The sequence below is a fragment of the Mesoplodon bidens genome (genome assembly GCF_964165515.1).
Source record: "Mesoplodon bidens genome assembly, chromosome: 19".
NCBI classification, from domain to species: Eukaryota; Metazoa; Chordata; class Mammalia; order Artiodactyla; family Ziphiidae; genus Mesoplodon; species Mesoplodon bidens.
The window spans coordinates 29818937-29838385 of NC_138179.1; the positions used below are offsets into that span (position 1 = coordinate 29818937).

The 19449-nt window shown below is 55.8% G+C and overlaps 2 protein-coding genes across 7 annotated transcripts; one reads left to right on the forward strand and one right to left on the reverse strand.

The window, feature by feature from the left end:
* Positions 1-2923: 2923 nt before the first annotated feature.
* NT5M (5',3'-nucleotidase, mitochondrial) lies at positions 2924-19449 on the reverse strand. 6 transcript variants are annotated; one of them, XM_081217945.1, is made up of 5 exons: positions 18953-19449; positions 15587-15687; positions 8305-8365; positions 4774-4888; positions 2924-3512 (listed from the first exon to the last, which is right to left on the reverse strand). In XM_081217945.1, the coding sequence occupies exons 1-5, from the start codon at positions 19217-19219 to the stop codon at positions 3370-3372; spliced, it is 687 nt and encodes a 228-aa protein (XP_081074071.1). In that variant the 5' UTR covers positions 19220-19449; the 3' UTR covers positions 2924-3369. The 6 variants fall into 6 exon arrangements, 5 of the variants coding, with proteins under 5 accessions (XP_081074071.1, XP_081074074.1, XP_081074075.1 ...); XR_014013885.1 differs by lacking the exons at positions 2924-3512; positions 4774-4888 and adding exons at positions 6210-7210; positions 7319-7662; XM_081217947.1 differs by lacking the exons at positions 2924-3512; positions 4774-4888 and adding exons at positions 6210-7210; positions 7528-7662.
* On the forward strand, positions 12349-14033 carry LOC308607550 (MKI67 FHA domain-interacting nucleolar phosphoprotein-like). Its single transcript, XM_081219565.1, has one exon. It carries the CDS (start codon positions 12393-12395, stop codon positions 13350-13352), a length of 960 nt encoding a protein of 319 aa, XP_081075691.1. The 5' UTR covers positions 12349-12392; the 3' UTR covers positions 13353-14033.

Here is a 19449-nt window from a genome sequence, read left to right on the forward strand (position 1 = left end):
AACTCAGGTTCTTCCCAGGAGCATGTCCCCGCTCCCTGGGGGGACCGATGTCCCCTTCAGAGGGTCTCCGTGTTCATCCCTGCCTAGGGAACATCTGGACCAGGCTCTGGGTCTGCTGGGGCCTGGTCATCCATCCTCCCACGTGACCACGAGGTCAGGTAAGATGCACTCGTTTTAATTTTTTGAAAACTGAAGCTGAGAAAGTAAAGCCTGTGTTTGATCCAAATGCCTGCAGCAGGGGGATAAGGTGCCCTCGGCCCAGCCAGACTCGGCTCCAGGGTCACTCAGCCCCTCCTTGGTGGTCGCCTGATGAGCCCCCAGCCTATGGCCTCATCCATCCTCAGCACCACCTCCACAGGCACCCAGGGACCCTGAGTCCTTTCCTTCCTGTGCCAGAGTGGGGGGACCTTGGGGGCACGACCTCGGCCTTGTTGTGTGGGACCAGCCTCCTCAGCTGGCCGGAGTCTCTGCTGGAATGTCCATCCTCTTTCTCACACTTTGGAGGGGGCAGGGCACCTCCAGGGGCCTGGCCCTCCCTCACTCCAGCTGAGACCCCTCATCTCCTTTCCCTCTAGAGGGGACCCACCTGGCCAGCTCCTGCATCCTCATCCCATGGGTTCCTGCCCTACCTTCCCTTGGGGCCGCAGGACTCATGGCTTCCCCTGGATGGCGAACGGGGGCGACGGGAGTGTCCCTCCTCCCCGCTCCCCACACCTCTGCCTTGGCCTGGCGACTGAGGGCCGTGTCAGCCTGCTGCCCACCGCCACCCTCCGGCTTCCAGGACTTGTCTTCGGTTTCTGCCACAGGCCGGGTGCCTGAGTCTCATCTCCAGATGGAGGCCCAGCCCCTGAGCCCAGACTCTGCTTTGTCCTGGACAGCTGAGCCGTAGGGGGTTCTGGAGCCGGGGACAGTGTTGTGCGGAGGCCCAGAGCACGGCTGCAGCACCTGGCATGCCCTTGGCCCCCCGGGGAGGTGGAAGCAGCCATGGGAGGTGGTTGGTTACAAGGCCACATAAAGTGCTCGTCAGCTCCCGGGACATGGTGGATGCTGAGAACACTGTCGTTACTGGGGTTGTGATGCTGGGATGGGTCCCAGCTGGGGAAACTGTGACCCAGAACAGTGAAGAAACCATCCTGAGTCTTTCTGCTCCAAACCTGGTGCACTGCTCCTCCCAGGGCGCTCTGGGCCTCGAGTCCAGAATATTTACAATATTTTCAAAGGGGTCAGTCTCTGCTCTCGACAGAGCTGAGGCATTTTGAGGCCAGTGGAGAAGGCGAGGGACCCAGCTGACGCGTCACCCATGGGAGGGGGCCTTCCTTTTCTGCAGGTCATTAAGGGTCCAGAAGCAAAACATGTGCTTTTCAAGTTTGAAGAAACTCACCTTCATTTAAATGAGGCAGGTGTATCCTGCTTGACAAAAAGGGAATCATAGAGCCCTGCGGTCCTGCCTGTGTCCCCAGCTGCCTCACAAGGAGGGCAGTACCGGCCCCTGGACCAGCCGTCACAGCCACCACCTCCGATTCCCCCCTCTGCTCCAGGTTCCAGGCCTGTCCGGCCATCTCCTTCCTGCCTAGCTCCCTCACTGGCAGCCCCAGGGCCTCTTCAGTGCCTCCCCCACCCCCGCCAGGGCCAGGAGGGCTCTCCCCTCCTCCACCCAGATCTCCGTCAGTGTCACCTGGTGGGAGGGGCCCCCCTGCTCCCTGGCACCTTGAGGAAGTAACCAGACACCGTGGTCCCTGCAATGATTTTTTTCTCCTTGAACTGATTGGGCAGCTGCAGTGGCTGCTACCTCAGGGTGAGTGATTCCAGCTGACCTGAACTGGCCTTTAAAACCCAGGGCAGCCATCAGCTGGAAGAGCCCAGATGCGAGGGAGGGGCTCTGGCTGGGCCTCACCCCACCCCTGCTCACACCCTGCACTGCACCAGCGGCCCGGAGTGCAGGCTGGGGGTCTCAGCATCCCCCGAGGAGATGTCTCCCTGTAGTGAGAGGTCCGCCCACCAGACGTGGGGTCCCAGAGCCGACCTCAGGGCACAGGCTACGCCAGCGGTGCCAACGACACTGCCGGGGGATGGGGAGGGATGGCCCTCCCCAGGACCTCTCTGCAAGGAAGCACCTCCCCACCCAGCCCCTCCCCAGCCCCCGCTGGAGAAACCAACAGAGCCCAAGACAGCCGTGAACAAGGTGGCCACGTCCAGGGAAGGGCGCGGTTCTCATCAAGCAGAGGCTGCGGTCCCGGACGGTCCAGAGCTGGGGCGTCCGGACTTGATCATTCTAAGCAGGGAGGCGTTCGGAGGGCGGGTGCAGAGGGCCCGGTGGGCAGGCCGCTGCTGGCCGCCGGCACGAGCAGTCAGGGTAAAGAGCCCAGGAAGAGGGTGACACACCCCGTGACGCGTGTGACCTGCTCTCCTGTGCCCCTGGAGTCCCAGGGTCTCGTTTCCTTCCCGGGCCTCAGGCCAGGGCAGCCGGGACTCCTCCGGACAGTACCCTGCTCGGGCGGGGGGCCTCCAGTCCACGTGATGCAGCCCCGATACCCTCCAGTCGGGACCCACCGGCCGCTCTCCTCACCTTTCCTCCTGCCCGACCCACCCCCAGGGCCCAAGGGACAACCAGGGGGTCCCAGGAGGGCAGCCGTGGGGAGCACAGCGGGGGCAGGAGTGGGCAAGAAAGCACGGGCCGTGGGTGGCCAGTTACGGGGTCACTTCCCGCCCGGGGACACCGCAGCTGCCAGCGCTGCCACCTGCGCCACCGTCAGGGCCCGCCCCTCCCGGCCCCATGCGGCCCTGTGGTGAGGTAGACCCATCAAGCTGCGCCCTCAACCCAGGCTCTCAGCAGTGCAGGGGGACAGCTGGGCGCCCGGGGGGGCCAGATGCCAGAGGACCTTGGGGCGAGGACTAGAGAACAGCATTTATTGTTCACGCCTTCAGCGAACATCCAAGCCTTCAGCCCCCGGGTAGGGGGGGAGTCGGGGGGCAAACAGAGCCCTCTAGCCAGTCAGAGGCGGGGCCCAGGGAAGACCCTTGGCACAGAGCCTGGCATGGCCCAGAACTCGCACCGTGTTTGCTGGATCCGGGGCAGGTCCACAGGGGAGACCCCTGGGCGCCGGGCAGCAGGGGCCGTGGTTCAGAGCGGGGCGGTTGTCCCCACCTGCTCCTACGTCACCCTCAGACCAGGCGGCTGCTGGCCGGGGAGGGGGCTTCCCTGAGGGAGGGGAGGGCTGTCCCCTCTGAACAACGCCCCGGGCTCCTCCCTGACCGGAGGCCTGAGGTCGGCCTGGCTGCCCGTGTCCTGTCCAGGGCCCTGGGCCAGCCTTGCCCCGAGGTGCATGTAAGGCCAGGCCGGGCAATGTGCAGGGCCGGGGCTCAGCCAGCTCAGCAGGGCCGCTTGCTGTCCAGGACGGCCCTCCAGTCGTCTGCCCATGAGTGCAGCCTGCGGCCGGGGGGCTGCAGCCGCATGTGCCGGTTGTGACAGGCTGTGAAGAGCACGTGCTCCCAGCGGGGGTTCGGCTCGGCCCCTGGGGGGAAAGCAGCACCTCAGTCCCACGTCGGGGCCGCAGGCGATCGCACCAGCCCTGTCTCACGGGGGTTGGACGCGGGCCCCCTCGCAGCCCCAGAGCCCACAGCAGGTGCTCGGCGAAGAGTGACCACGTGCTCCCTACGGCCGCGGACTCTGCTGGAGGCTGAGCCTCAAGACACCCGCCCTCCCCGCCCCTGTGCCCAGCCATCCTGCGCTGCCTGGACCAGCTCCGTCACCAGCTGTTGACTGTGGGCCCCACAAGCCCCGCAGGCTTCAGTCCCTTGGGTCCACACTGACGCCGCCAGTGGTGACCTGCCCTTTGGGTACGGCCTCTCCCCTGTCCCCCACAGAAGCTGAGTGGGTCCCTGGGCCCCTCGAAGTCATGGCCTCCTCCACCCCCGCACTGTGCCCTGACTGTCCTAGGGAAACTGTGCGGTCGGGGAGGTCAGTGGCAGGCACACCTGTGGATTCTACCTTCTGGACACTGACCGGGGTGTCAGATGGGCATGTTTCCCAAGCCAGCTCCAAAAATCATCAGGGAAGGAATATTTCAAATTTTCCCACTGAGGTGTCCAAAAGAATAGGATTTAACCCTGAAACTAGTGATGGCTACCAGGAGGGGAGCGTCTGCCAGAGTATGCAGGCACAGCGAGAACAGCAGAACCAGGAGATAAAGAAACCAAATTCTGATGGAGGTTGTTTGAGCTCCTAGATCCAGCCGTGCCTGAAGCCCTCCTACCCCAGATTTTCAGTTTGATGAACCAATAAGTTTCCCCTCTCCTTTCTAAGCAAATCCAAGGTTTGTTTGTTTATTTTTTGGGAGGGGGTCACCCATAAGCTAAAGGGACAAATACAGCTCCCAAACCACCTTCAACTAGAGAGATTAGGCTTTGCTTTTCTGCTTTAACAATGAGGTTCAGTCCAAATTACTTCTGGGGAAAAAAAGGGGGGGGATTCTGTTGCTAAAAACAAACGTTTGGAAGCCAGAGTCCAGCCCTCATTTTGTACGAGGGCAAGGCTTCAAGGTGTAAAGGGACTCACTCAAGGCCACCCAGAGAGTTACCCCAGAGCCAGGACCCACTCTTCCTGACTCCCCGTGGGGCCCCTTCCGAGGCTGGACGCGGAGAAGAATCTTGTCTCCCTCCACGCGCGGCTTAAGGCTGGATGTGATGCCTAACACATGTCTGGTGAGTGAGGGGGGTCAGGGGCCGGGAGGCCTGGCCGCCACGCTCGCCCCTCCCCCGCTGCAGGCCACTTGCCTGTGATGTCCACGCGGTCGTCTATGAGGAGGTCGGCGGAGACCACGGTCTTGTCTCTGGTCAGCACGATCTGCTCTAGAAAGTCAGGGCCGAAGTGCTTCTCCACCCAGGCGTACTGGAATGACAGCAGGCGGGGGGAGGTGGAGCTGTGAGGGGGTACAGCCGGCTCTCCTGCAAGAGGGGCCCCCCTGGGAGACTGCCACGCTCAGGGGACAACAGGACCGTCCCGGCCCTTCGGCCACAAAGCGGCAGAATCGTGGCTCCGAGCAGACGCCCCGGCCCCCGCGGCGAGGCTCTAGGGCAAGGAAAGGGGGACGGAGCTCCAAGGCGCGTCGAAACAACCCCTTACAGACGGGCCATCCTCCTGTCCTACCCAGTGAATTTTCGTCCAGAGGCCACATGAGGACTGGACCCGTGACGGGAGCGGGAGAGGGTCTCAAGCAGATGGTGCCAGTGCCGGGGGCGCAGGTGTGTCCGGGGGCTCCCCCGACGCCCTGCTCCTGAGTGACCTTGCCCAGCAGGTGGAGGACCCCATGCAAATGACCACACTGGCCACCTTCTCAGGAAGACCCCCCATCACAAGATAACAGGGGGCCGTCATGTTCACAAAACAGCTGCGCGAGGCTAAGTCTCCACACCGAGCTGGACTGACAGCAGACGAGCTGACTCCTGGGTCGTCCACCAGGCCAGGGTGCGGACACCCCAGGCCTCTGGCTGGGAGGAGAGGCCCTGACGGGGGCACGGCAGCCCCCGCATGGCCAGGGGAGGTGGGGCGGCCGGGGCTCCGGTTCCAGCTCAGCTGCTCCGAGGGCTCCATCGCACCCCGCACTGAAGCCTCACAACAGCCGCGCAGCAGGTGGGCACCCCGAAGGCTCTGAGGCAGTAAAACAAGGGGGTGACAGAGGGTGGGGGGCAGGGCACAGACATCCCACAGGAATGCGTTCCAGGCCCACGGGGAGCCATCGGAGCTGCGTCTCCAGGCCAACCCAGGGAGGAGGGCAGGCAGGCGCTGCTCCCTCTTTGCTCTTCAGTTTGGAGGGTGTCCACTGAGATACCTTTAAGCTCAGAGATTCTCTCCTCAGCCGCATCAGGTCTACTCAGAACTTGTCCTCCCAAGTGCTTTGCCTTCTCATTTCCGTGACTCCACCCAATTCTTACTTTCCCCAAGGAACCAGCCCTGGCCTCCTCCCTGGGTGACCACAGAACCTGTGACAGAGTGATGACTGTCTCTCTTCCTGCCACACTCTCCTCAGCTCCCTAGAGCAAAGAGATGGCTTTTTTAAGCCCCAGATGCCTAGCGTTGCAGCAGGTGCCCGGTAAACGTTTGCCGAATGACTGCCAACCAAAAAAGCATTTACTTTTTTATTGCAAAAGTAATGGCTAATCAAAGAAAATTTGGGAAATCAAGGAAAGTTAGAGAAGCATCTATAGTTGGCAGAATTTCCTTCCTTCCCTTTTTTAATAAAAATTTACGTTTCAAAATGTAGTTTTTAATTAAACTGTATAGGCAACTTTGCACCTAACTTATTTTTCCAGGATCCAAGAATGCAGAAAACATAAATCAACCGTGAAACTGCCCAGGCTTTCTGGTTTGAGAAAAGTGCACTGAGGTTCTTTCTTTTGTGCTGGGTGGGGGTCTCTGGGCCAAAGAGAAGACACAGGGGTGACGTTTACTGCTAGCAAGGTGGTGAATGCCGCCTTCTGCATCCTTCCTACAACCCAGGGAGGCATCATCACAACTGCACTGGTTATGAGACAGAGGCCCTGAGAGGCTGGGTGGGGGGTCTGAGACCCAGAGCTCTCGTCTGACTCCCGGGCTCGGCCAGGGTGGGGGCCGGGGTCCGAGGGCACCGCTGGGGGGGCGGGGTTGGGGAGGGAAGGTGGCTCGTTTTCCACCCAGTCGTAACTCTGGTCCCTGAAGACACTTGGGCAGGCAACAGTTTGGCCTGGCGAACACAGAGCCATCCGAGGTAAAGTGGTGGTGTTATTCCCGAACCAGAATCTGTCAAGACGACCCAAACCGAATCCGAACCACATGCAGCAAAAGAGTTACTAGACTTTCGAGGGAGGAGGTCTTTCCATGGCCTCAGGGAAGAGCAGCATTTGGTGACACAGCTGCTGCAGAGAAAACTAAAGGCTTTAAAGTAGGGCCGGTGGGACATGTCCCGCACCCCCGGGGGTGTGCGTGTGGAGCTGAAATGCACAGGCAGCTCTGGAGGCTATGTCAGCATTTCTCCCCAGATGGCCATGTAGACAGAGGTGTGCTTGAGAAACAGCATCAGCAGGAAGCAGGCTTGCTGAGGTACAGAGGGGCAAGAAGGGTGGTGCTTCCAGCCTCGGAGGTAGGGGCGGACGTGGGACAAGGACGTCGGTACCCCGGGGACAGACACGGCAGGTCGGAGCCAACTGGAGCTCAGAGGGGAGTGCTGGGTTGAGGCTGCAGGGGTGGGATGAGGACTGTGAGGGCCCGACAGCCAGCCTCGCCTCCACCGCAGCCCTGGCTGAAACCGCTGCCCCAGCCCAGCGGTTCTCAAACATGGCGCACCTGGGGGCTTGTGGAAACACACTGGCTACTCCCAGAGTTTCTGCCGGGGGTCTCGTGAGGGGCCAGACGATGCCCACTTCTAGCCAGCGTGCAGGGGATGCTGAGCCTCCAGTTCACTGCTCTGCTGGGGACTGGACATGCCTCCAGGCCCAAGCCCACCCGCGCTGACCAAGCTGAGTCACTTGCCCCCCGCGGTGAGCTGCACTCACGGTCCTGGCAGGTTGAGGGGCGTCCTGAGCACGAGGCACACAGTGGAGGCCAGCGCCCGCAACCCCCCAATGAGGGCACATCCCTTCCGTGTGAAGCGCAGAAGGCACCGATCGTTGGCTGACCGTGTGTGTTTTCTTCTCACGTGGAGCCGGGCGAGGAGAGGTCCCGAGAGGACACACTGGACCCCTGCCGAGGTCGGCCCCCGAGCAGGGTGTCTGTGCCCCGAGCCCCACCTTCCCAGACTTGGGAAGCTCCTTGGCTTCCTCGTGGCAGGAGCAGCCCTGGGCCCACCTCTGGTGTGAACCCACCCCCGGGGAACAGACCAACCCTCTGGGTTTGGCAACCCTGCAAGTTCCCAATCTCCAGAGAAGTCTCAGTTTTATGTAATTCTACCTACTTTCAATAAAGATGACGAAGTGAGTATGTAGCAAACTGCAGCTTCACTGTCTCACCTTTGTGAGGCTTTTCGTGCCCAAATACTTGGTTTGGGTGGCCTCCAGCCCCTCCCCGACCCACATCCTCTCCTCGTCCCATCCTTCACGTCGATGCTGCACCAACGGGGACGGTCACCTTCCCACAGAACCTGGTGCCTCGCCAGGTCCACCCAGAGGGTGCAGCAGAATTTCAGACTCTGCTGGGAGGAGGCCCTGGCCCAGACCCGGGAGGCTGGATGGGAGGAGGGGCAGCCCCGGCAGGCAGCGGCCATGGATGTGGGTCCAAGCTGTTCCCTGGGACACGGGGCAAAGCAAGAAGAGGCCCAATCCCAGGCGACTTACCTTCTCGAAGGGACAGTACTTGTACATCTTGATGGGGCTGGTGCAGATGAAGACGTCCGTGCTGGGGGAGAGGCGGAAGGTGAGGCTGGGCGCCGGCGTCCCCCTGCCCGAGCCCGGCCCCCGATGGCCAGCGATGCCCTGTCCACCCGGCCCCGGCCACCGCGTGTGACCCCAGCCCTGGCCCGACACCAGCTCAAGGCCAGGCAAACCACAGGGAAACCCCGTGCAGCCAGCCATGCAGGTTGGCAAAGCTGAGGAACAGCCGTCCCTGGGATGTGACAGGAAATGCCAAGAAACGGTGAGTACCAGCCTGCGAGGAAGGCATTACAGGACCAGAGCCAGCTACTCAAGGAACGTACATCAGGGCCTCACACGGCGCAGAAGCAGGAAACCTACAAGCCAAGCCGGAGTCTCTAGGTCAAGGGTGCAGCCGGGCGGCTCGGGCTTCGCACACTCCTGTGGACCCTGGTGGACCCTCGCGGTCTGTGCTGCGCCAGGTCCTCCCGCGGCCCCGGGCCTGGCGCCCGCCAGCAGTGCCAGCTGGTCCCCAGTCCTCATCAAGCTGGCACCTGCCCCCAGAGCGGCACCTACTGTCTCATTGGGCCAAGCCCAAGGGAGACGGGATCCCTGGAAAGCAGTCCCGAGAGGCCTATGTCAGACTGAGGCCCCGGGCAGAGGGTGTGGCGTCTCGGGCACCCTGGGTCTCCGCCTGCTTCCTGTCTCCGTGGATTTGCCTGCTCTGGACATCTCATGTTAACGGAACCCCACAGTACGTGGTCTCTTGTGACTGGTTTCTTTCATTTAGGGTCATGTTTTCAAGGGCACTGGAACCGTGGGCCTTTTTACTGCCCAGTAATGTCCCTTGTATAGATGCTCCACGTTCAGTTTACATGCTACCATGGATGGACAGTGGGGCTGCTTCCACCCAGGAACTGTGGCGCTGGGGACGCCCGTGCGCAGGGTCCGTGTGGACCTGTGTCTTCGTTTCTCTCGGGTGCGACTGCTGGGTTACAGGTGGCTCTGTATCCAACATCCTGAGGATGCGGTTTCCAAGGCAGCTGCACCGGTTACAATCCCACCACCAGCGATAAGGATTCCAAGCTCTCTCCATCCTTGGCTACACACACGATCGTCCATCTTTTTTACGACAGTCATTCTAGTGGTGCAGAGAGGCTTTTTACTGTGGTTTGGACTTATTTCCCTAAGGATGAATGATGTTGAGGCAAACTTTCACGCACTTAATTGCCATCTGTAACTCTCCTTTGCAGAAATGCCAAGGAAATGCCAAACTCAGCGCCCGAGCCCATGTTTTTAAAACCTAAGTTAGATGACACCCTTCTCTCTTCTACCTCTTCCTCCACATCCCACCTGCCCCACACTCACTGAAACCTCACCCTCCTGGCCTCATTTGCTACCCAAGCCAGCAAACCCCTTCCACTCCCAGGGCCTGTACCCTTGCTCCCCGCTGCCCTTCACTACTCATTCCGATCCTACAGGTCTGACGTCAGATATCACCCCCTTGGAGAAGCATCTGCACCTGAAATAGCCCCTCCCTGGTGACCTCTAACACGTCACCTTGCTCATTTCCTGCACAAAGCACAAGACACAGAGCCATCCACTTGATTAGCCATCCACTAGACCCCTCTCTCAGCCCAAACTCTGGGCATGGACTGACCGTCAGAATCGTCCACCCGCTAAGAGCCAAACTGGAAGTAAAGTACCAGTGGTGTGGTCTCAACCTGGACATCTCAGACTGGAATTTCTGCAAATGTGTTAATAGGGCAGCTGTGAAAAAGTGCTCTGGGCCAGAACCCACGAGAAGAAAGCTGCCTCCTTGGGACTTCCCTGGTGGTGCAGTGGTTAGGAATCCACCTGCCAATGCGGGGGACACAGGTTTGAGCCCTGATCTGGGAAGATCCCACATGCCGCGGAGCAACTAAGTCCGTGAGCCACAACTACTGAGCCCATGTGCCACAACTACTGAAGCCCACGTGCCTAGAGCCTGTGCTCCCCAAAAGCTACCTCAATGAGAAGCCCGTGCACCGCAACAAAGAGTAGCCCCCGCTTGCCGCAACTAGAGAAAGCCCGTGCACAGCAACAAAGACCCAATGCAGCCAAAAATAAAAATAAATTAAAAAATAAAAAATAAAGAAAGCTTCCTCCTCTGCCGCCCCCTGAAGAATCTCAATGCATGTCCACAAACTAAAAGCTTTGAGAAGTTCCACAAGAAAGACACCTCTCGGGCTTCCCTGGTGGCGCAGTGGTTGAGAGTCCGCCTGCTGATGCAGGGGTCACGGATTCGTGCCCCGGTCCGGGAAGATCCCACATGCCGTGGAGCGGCTGGGCCCGTGAGCCATGGCCACTGAGCCTGCGCATCCGGAGCCTGCGCCCCGCAATGGGAGAGGCCACAACAGTGAGAGGCCCGTGTACCGCAAAAAAAATAATAATAAAGAAAGACACCTCTCATTGATATTTCCCACGCTGCTTTAGTCAAAGAACACTCTTCTTGGGACTTCCCTGGTGGTCCAGTGGTTAAGACTCCACACTCCCAATGCAGGGGTCCTGGGTTCAATCCCTGGTCAGGGAACTAAGATCCCACATGCCACAACTAAGACCCGGTGCAGCCAAAATAAATAAATAATAAATAAATAAATATTAAAAAAGAAAAAAAGAACACCCTTCTGTTGCACACCTATTATGTCCTGCAGAATAGTAACAGTGGCAGCTAACATTTACACTGCACACATTTTACAGATGAAGAAACTGAAAGTTTAGAAACTCACTGAGGGTTCAATTCTGGAGAAGCAGTCTAACTCCAGTTCAGACTGAGACTTAACCACCGTGCAATCCAGCTCCCCAGAATACAGTTGGTGAATGTGGTCCAGGAAATGCGGATCCAGACAAGAACAGAGCTTTTAAAAGCTTCGGTGCAAAAATACACATTCTTTGCCTCGCCAGGCTCTTGCTACAGGTGGAAGAAGTTATAGTACATTATTCTGGTGTAAATCAGGTTCAAATCATAGACCAGAGTAGAATACACTACTCTGCAGGGCCTGGACTCAAGTCTAAAGATAAATTACCAACCAAACCATCCTACAGGTCAACCCAAACTCTAAGCATTTTGTGTTTCTCTGATGCCTATTTATCATGTTAGAACTTTGAAAGCAGACAATGTTTGAAGGCAGTTACATGGCACAGTGAAAGCCAAATCATACCTTATGTTTTTTTTTTTGTTTGTTTGTTTGTTTTTTTGCGGTACACAGGCCTCTCACTGCTGTGGCCTCTCCCGTTGCGGAGCACAGGCTCCGGACGCGCAGGCTCAGCGGCCACGGCTCACGGGCCCAGCCGCTCCGCGGCATGTGGGATCTTCCCAGACTGGGGCACGAACCCGTGTCCCCTGCACCGGCAGGCAGACTCTCAATCACTGCGCCACCAGGGAAGCCCCATACCTTATGTTTGATTTGTCATCGTGGTTGCTAAATTCAAGCAAAATTGTGAGCAATAAAAGTTATACAAGCCTAGAAGTAAATCCTAACATCTGTGGCCAATTAACTTTTAACAAGGAAGCCAAGACCATTCAACAGAGGAAAGAAGAGTCTTTTCAACAAATGGTTCTGGGACAATTGGATTTTCCACATGACAAAGAAGGAAGTGGGACCCCCTTCCTCACACCATATGCAAAAATTAAAGTGGATCAAAGACCTAAATATAAGAGCTTAAACTATAAAACTCTTGGAAGAAAACATAGGAGCAAATCTTTGTGACCTTGGATTAGGCAAAGGATCCTTAGATACGGCACCAAAAACACAAACGACAAAAGAAAAGAAATAAATAAATTGAATTATATCAAAATAAAAACTTCGGGTTTCAAAGGACACCACCCAGAAAGTAAAACAACAATCCACAGAATGAGAGAATATATCTGCAAGTCATATATCTCACAAGGGACTTGTTATCCAGAATATATAAAGCAGTCTTATGAGTTAACAATAACAAAAAAAGACAAATAAATTGAAAAAAAATTAGCAAAGGATTTGAATAACCATTTATCAAAAAAATATATACTTTTTCGCCTGCGAGCTGGCGACATGGCGGCCCTGACTGGACCGGCCAAGCCGCTCCTGTCCCTGAACCCGCAGGAGGATACCAAGTTTAAGAAGGAGGTGGCGCGGGTTCGCCGGCGCGCAAGCAAGCAACAGGAGAAACAAAAACTTACTCCTGGAGTGATCTATGTGGGCCACTTACCTCCATCGCTTTATGAAACCCAGATCCGAGCATATTTCTCCCAGTTTGGCACTGTTACAAGATTCAGACTGTCCAGGAGTACCAAGACTGGAAATAGCAAAGGCTCTGGCTTTGTGGAGTTTGAATCTGAAGATGTTGCCAGAATAGCTGCTGAAACGATGAACAACTACCTTTTTGGCGAAAGACTCTTGAAGTGTCATTTTATACCACCCGAAAAAGTACATGAAAAACTTTTTAGGGAGTGGCATATGCCATTTAAAAGGCCATCGTATCCAGCAGTGAAATGGTATAATCAGCACTGGACACTTCTTCAAAAGCTACGGATGGAAGAGCGACTTAAAAAGAAGGAAAAATCACTCAGGAAGAGATTGGCTATGAAGGGAATTGATTATAACTTCCCTTCACTGGTCTTACATAAAAATGAGGAAAATGCTTCAAACACTGGTGCTCGTAATTCCAGAAAGCACCAGGCTTTACGTAAGAAGAAGAAAAAAGCAGCTTTGGTCACTCCTAACACTCCTGAGAAGACTGTGGATAGCCAGGGCCCCACGCCGGTTTGTATACCATTTTTGGAGAAACGAAAATCTGAAGTGGCTAAAATGAATGATGATGATAAAGATAATGAGATAGTTTTCAAACAGCCCATATCTGGTGTAAAAGAAGAAACAAAAGACACTCAGACGCCTACAAGTTCAAGGCAAAATGACGAAAAAAAAAAGCACCCAATAATTCTGAATGTATTGTGTATGGCTGGTGTTCTGAAAAAGGTGATTTTATTATGGAGGCTGATTCTTTGTATTTAACTAGATACGGTGGAATGCCATCAGTAACGAGATGGTTGGAGAAAAAAACTGTCAATTCAAGTCAGCAGGGAGAGCAGTCAGTGATTTTGGCTTCCCCACCCTCGCAGAAATGCAGGGGTGAGCACCAGCTCAGCAGCCCGGCTCACGCTGCCTGTGTCCTGCCTCTACGGCTCTCTTCAGCTTTCATAGCTGCCTTTAGTGGCTCTGCCTGGGTAGCTTAAGTACTAGGCTCTAGCCTTTGTCGTTATCATCAAATAAAGAAAATAAAATCTTTATTAAGTGACCATGTAAGTGGTTCTCTGTTAGACCCATCAGATGGCTGAAACTGGACATTAAATTGTATTAAGGGTGAGAAGGCAGCGTCACTAGTAATCGGGATTCGCTTATGTATATGTGATCATTTTTACCAATGTTAAGTTAGTTTGGGGCGGGCTAGCATGGATTAATTAGTAACTACATCCTGTATCAGTATCATCAATCGGGAATTAGACTTCAACATTTAAGCAGTGACCACCAGGTAAACTTTTTCTATATTTTTTTGTATGCAAGGGGGACTTGGGTGTCTTGAACTAAAATAGCTGGTTTTTGCCTTTTCAACTATCTTTAAGTTTCTGATGCTCTTGAAATATGCTTTTGTATCAGCTAATTCAGGTTCATTAAAAACATTCATTGCCACCAAAATATATATATATATATATATATATATATATATATATATATATATATACACACACACAAATAGCTAATATGCACACCAAAAGATGCTTAACAACATTAGTCTTCAGAGAAATGCAAATTAAAACCACAATGAGATACCACTTCACACCCACTAGGATGGCTGCAATCAAAAAGACCATAGCGGGCTTCCCTGGTGGCGCAGTGGTTGAGAGTCCGCCTGCCAATGCAGGGGACATGGGTTCCTGCCCCAGTCCGGGAGGATCCCACGTGCCGCAGAGTGGCTGGGCCCGTGAGCCATGGCCGCTGAGCCTGCGCGTCCGGAGCCTCCCGTGCTCTGCAACGGGAGAGGCCACAACAGTGAGAGGCCCGCGTACCGCAAAAAAAAAAAAAAAAAAAAAAAAAAAGACCATAGCGAGTGCTGGGGAGGAGAAATTGGATCCCTCAGACATTGCAACTGGGAATGTAAAATGGCGCAGCTGCTTTGAAAGTAGTTTGGATTCAGCATCTGACCCAGCAGTTCCACTCCTTGGTACACATCTAAGAGAAGTAAAAACATGCGACCACAAAAAACCTTGTACATGAATGTTCACAGCAGTGCTATTCTTCATATCTAAAAAGAAGAAACACCCAAGATCTATCGGCTAAGGAACGGATGGACAGAACGTAGCATATCCACACGACGGAGAATCACTCAGCAGTGAAAAGGGATGAAGTGCTGATTCATTTTGCGACACATATGAACCCGGAAACATCATCCTGAGTGAGAGAAGCCAGTCACAGAAGGCAAGGTATTGTAAGAAACGTATATGAAACGTCCAGAATAGGCAAATCCAGAGACAGCAAGCCAACTGCAGTTGCCGAAGGCTGAGGGCAGAGAGCAGGAATGGGAAGTGACTGTTAATGTGCTGAAGTTCACTATGGTGATGTTTGGACATCTCTGTGAACCCGCTAAAAACCATGTGGGTGTAGGGGATGTGAATTGTACCTCAATAAGGCTATTTTTTTTAAGGTTCTCAGGGGAGCACTGTAAGTGCCACCGAATTTCGATGGGCGGTGGGCACTGGTTCTGGGGCGGGGGCCTCAGCTCACAGGACCAGGCAGACGTTTCCCTCATCCTCTTGCTGTTGCTCCCCCCATCCCATCTCCCAGGTCTCCCCATCGCACCCCTTCACACACCTGGCTCTCTGTGTTCAGCACTGATCCCAGTTCGTAGTTGTCTTCCCGGATGTGATGCTCTATTTAACACCTGCTCTCTGGCTGGACTGTAAGCTCCAGGAGAGCAGGGAATGCGCTTTGTTCACTTGTGACTCACTGGTGCCCAGAGGCATCTAACAGTCAGTTCTCAGATATTTGCTGAATAAATGAACCCTGAACACCCAGCGAAGCCCGTCAAATTAGACTCGACATTCTCCCAGGTTACTGGATGGAAGCATCTTAACAGCCTACAGACTTGCCCCGTGAGGATGGACCGCGCAGGCCCGTGCAGGGTGAGGAACGAGAAGCAGAGGTGATGTGATGTGGGAAGGGGCGCGGACCCTGGGCCGAGACAAACTCACCTCTCCAGGTTGGCCATCTGCTTCACAGCCTCCACAGCGCCTGGCAGAGGCTCGAGGTCAAAGAAGAAATTCTCCGACTCCCAGATGCTGATGGCCTTCTCCTGAGAAGGGGAGAAGAGCAGGTGATGCCCGGGGTCCTCAGCACCCTGCGTGCCCACACCCCGAGGATGCAGCTCCTGGGGGAGGATGGGTGGGAGCTGGCACTGGTGTGTGTTCTGGCCCCTTTGCAGGAGGGATCCAACTTCTGCGAGGATCCAACAGGGACCAGCTACGGTGCTGGGGCTGTGGATTCTGAAGCCAGCGCTGCTGCAGGCCCTGCTGGAGTTGGTGGGGACAGAAGGCCAGCCCCCAGGAACCACACGTTCGCCTGATTCTAAAGGCCAGAGGACCCCTGGAGGCAGCGAGGGTGGGCTGGGTCCTGCCACGGTGCTGGAATCTCACTTTCAACAGCTGGAGGAGCTCAGGCCCTTCAGAGCACCGCCGTGCCACGAGGGATGGGGGCACGGGCAGAAGGCCGACCGGGCAGAGCTCCAGGCTCCGCACCACATCAGCAGAACAGCTCTTTATCTGAGCTACGCATTGGGATGCCAATAAAATACTTCATTAAAACACACACACACACACACAACTATTCTACTGCTTTTAAAGTTTAAAAGCCCACAATCCAGACCCTCATTTCACGTGTGAGAAAACCGAGGCTCAGAATGGGGAAGGGATTGACTTAATGTCACACAGCAAAAAGGTGGCTCCCAACTGCCCGGCTAGGAGTGTCCGTCTTATGCTGCTTCCCAAATTGAAGTCTGCAGTATGTCACCTCCTTCCAGGGCCAGGACAAGGGGAAAGTGACAACCCCCAGCCTCTGAGAAGCAGGAAACCATGTCCCATGTGTGCAATGCAGGAAGCGCTCCCCCACCCGCTGTCAGTACACCCCCCAGAACAAATACCACCACGGCGACATACGGGGAGTACACGGAGGTCACATGGGCAATACTGTTGTCAACTACATGGGCTTAAGCAAATCAGTGCTTATTGTTAATATATGCCCTCTCTTGTCTGAGCCTCACATCCCACAAGCGGCAAGAGCTGCCATCCCCAATTTACAAATGAGGAAACTGGGCTTCACTGAAGCTTTTTTTCCAAGGCCACTTCAGGGTGATACTGTCAGAACTTGAACTTGGGGCTTCCGACTCAAAGGGAAGCAGTGTGAGTGGTGGAAAGCAGGCTGTGGCCCAGGGCTAACCATCTCCCCTCAGCACCCCAGCTTACCTCCCTCCCCCTCAACTTTCCCTGAAACCCTGGTCAAGGGACTTCCTTTCTCTAAGGCCCGTTCAACTGCCCTAACAGTGTAAGATTCTAAGTCAGTGAAAATGAGCTATGCCTTCCCCTCTGCCCTGCTCACCCCTTGGCAAGCGAGGCTCAAAGGAAACACAGAAAGACCCACATTTTGTGAAGCAGGGATGCCTCCGTGTGGAAGCCGGGTGATTGACAGGGAGGTTTTAATGCAGATGCTGGGCCAGCTGAGCCAAGGGGAGACCAGGGAGGTCCTGCTATGAGCTGTGTCTGGGGATAAAGGTCATGTTTGCATCTATTAAAGCCCCATTGCCTGCAATGTTCCCTGGAGCAGCAGTGCACAGTGAGCTCTCGGAGCACCCCTCCTTGGTGCCCGAGTTCTGCTCCCAGGCCTTGTTCTTGGAAGACAGTAACGCATTCCCTTAGACCCGGAGTCCGCACATTGGCACAATGGACTAGAAGAGCCACTGTCCTTGGAGAGCTGGGGGGTGGGCGACCTAATGGCAGTGGCAGTCTGCGGGACCTGGACCTGAGGGAGCTGCCAGCTGAGATCTGCATCTTCAGCCAGGCCTGGACACTGGCAGGAGGACCCAGACTTGGTGCTGGACGAACGCTCTGGGGAAGGGTAACCGGCCCCCGCAGAGACCCCCTCGTCTTAGCCAGGACCTGGACCTTCGAGGGTGAAAATTGTGCCGTAAGACCTTGCCCTTTCTTGTCAGAACAGAGAATAACATTTGCTTGGTGGATATTTACAGGAACATCATTACCTGACCATGACCTGACCTCAAGAACAAAGGATCTAACACCAAGAAGTCTGCACCAACTAACCACGCCCCTCCCTCACCTTTCCTAGAAAAGGGTTTTGCTGAAAGCTTTTGGGAAGTTTGGGGTTTTTAAGGCATGAGCCATCCATCTCCTTGCATGGCCCTGCAGTAGACCTTTCTCTGTTCCAAACTCTGACGTTTTGGTATTGTTTGGCCTCACTGTGCGTTGGGCACACGGACTTCCATTTCAGTAACAGGTTTAGTGGCATCACAGTAACACGGTCCTGGGAGGAAAGGAAGAACCCGGACGGCAACACCGAGTGCCGTCTATGAATGAAGACACACACAGGGCAGGGGTGAACATTACTGGGCCTGCAAAAATTACTAGGGCATTTTCTCCGGTTTAAAGTTTTTAATTAGGTATCAGGGAGTGGGAGAGGTCAGCACCCCAGCCTCAGGGGAAAGTTGCCTTCTGAAGCGCCTGGTGTTAATGAAAAGAAATGGCGCTTGATTTCCTTTTTAACACCCACCCCTCCACAAACCAAATTACTGTCGAGATGCCTTTTGTAAATCAAAGAACTGGCACTTGTTAGAGGAGGACAGAGGACAGGACTGAGTGACCTTGGCAAGCAGACAGACAGCTCAGATCCAGGCTGACCCTTCTTGGCTGTGACATGGGACAGGTTCCCTCACCTCACAAGGGAGAAAATAATGTCTGCCTCACAGAGGAGGAAATGCAGCAACCTGGGGTTACAAAGTAGGTTCTAAAATCATCATCAACTCCCCCTGGCAGCCACCAGAGGTGGCCAGTTGAGGGACAGCAGAAAACACTGGGTCTCTAAGTTGGTCCATGGCAAGATCCCGTTCCTTTCACAAAGTAGTTTAAATGGACAAACCAAGCGATCTAAGAACGTTCCTGGTGTCGGAGCTCAGGTGCTCAGCTGGGCGGGCTGGGGCAGGGGATAAGCCAAGGAGTAGATCCGGACCCACCGTGACTCCCTGTGCGCCGTCCAGGAAGACTCGCAACCTCAATGCTACTGGGAACCACACTTTGGTGGAAAAGGGGAAAAAAAGAATGGATGGTAAAGATGCTCATCAAATTCAGGTAGAGGAAGAAACGGGAATGCGACTTGAGGCCAAAATTAAAAAGTCAGTTGAAGATGGGGAGTTAGGTATATTACGCTTTATGTGCTCCTGAATTTTGAGAAGCCCTCGATGACAACCAAGAGCTATCGAACGCAGAGGCCCCTAGGACCCGGTGCTACCGGTGGCGACGCCCAGGGCCACGCGCGCCCGGGGCGGGGATGCTCACGCTCAGCCCGGGCTGCAGGCGGTCGTACTGCTCCGACACCCAGAAGCCGCGCCGATCCTCCAGCGCGATGAAGGGCTGGTCGGGGAAGCGCGCGCGGAACTTCCTGAGGAAGCCGCCCTCGAAGTCGGCCAGCACGCCGTCCATGTCCACCAGCACCCGCAGGGCGCGGCCGGCAGGCCGGCCCGACGCCCAGCGAAGCCCAGCGGGCCCCGCAGGCACCGCTGCGCCGCGGGGCCTCCGCGCGCACCAGCCGCGCAGCCGGATCATGGCCCCTGGCGGGCGCTCGCCGCAAACACCAGGGCCATGTCCGCGGGAGGAGACACTGCGGACAGGGGAGCGGGCGTCGGGGTCGCGGGATGCGGGAGGCGCGCGCGGGGTCGGGGACGCGCGGGATGCGTGGGGCGCGCGGGGCTCGGGGCGCGTGGGGCGCGTGGGGCGCGCGGGGCGAGCGGGAAACGAGGGCGCAGGCTCAAGCCCCAGAGCGAGGCTGCGGCCTC

Coding starts and splice junctions, on each gene's coding strand:
- LOC308607550 (XM_081219565.1), top strand. CDS start 12,393: ATGGCGGCCCTGACTGGACCGGCCAAGCCGCTCCTGTCCCTGAACCCG.
- NT5M (XM_081217945.1), bottom strand. CDS start 19,219: ATGATCCGGCTGCGCGGCTGGTGCGCGCGGAGGCCCCGCGGCGCAGCG. Junction 8,366..15,586: donor CAGATGGCCAACCTGGAGAG/GTGAGTTTGTCT, acceptor CCTCTCCCCCAG/CACGGACGTCTTCATCTGCA. Junction 4,889..8,304: donor AGTACTGTCCCTTCGAGAAG/GTAAGTCGCCTG, acceptor CTGTCATTCCAG/TACGCCTGGGTGGAGAAGCA.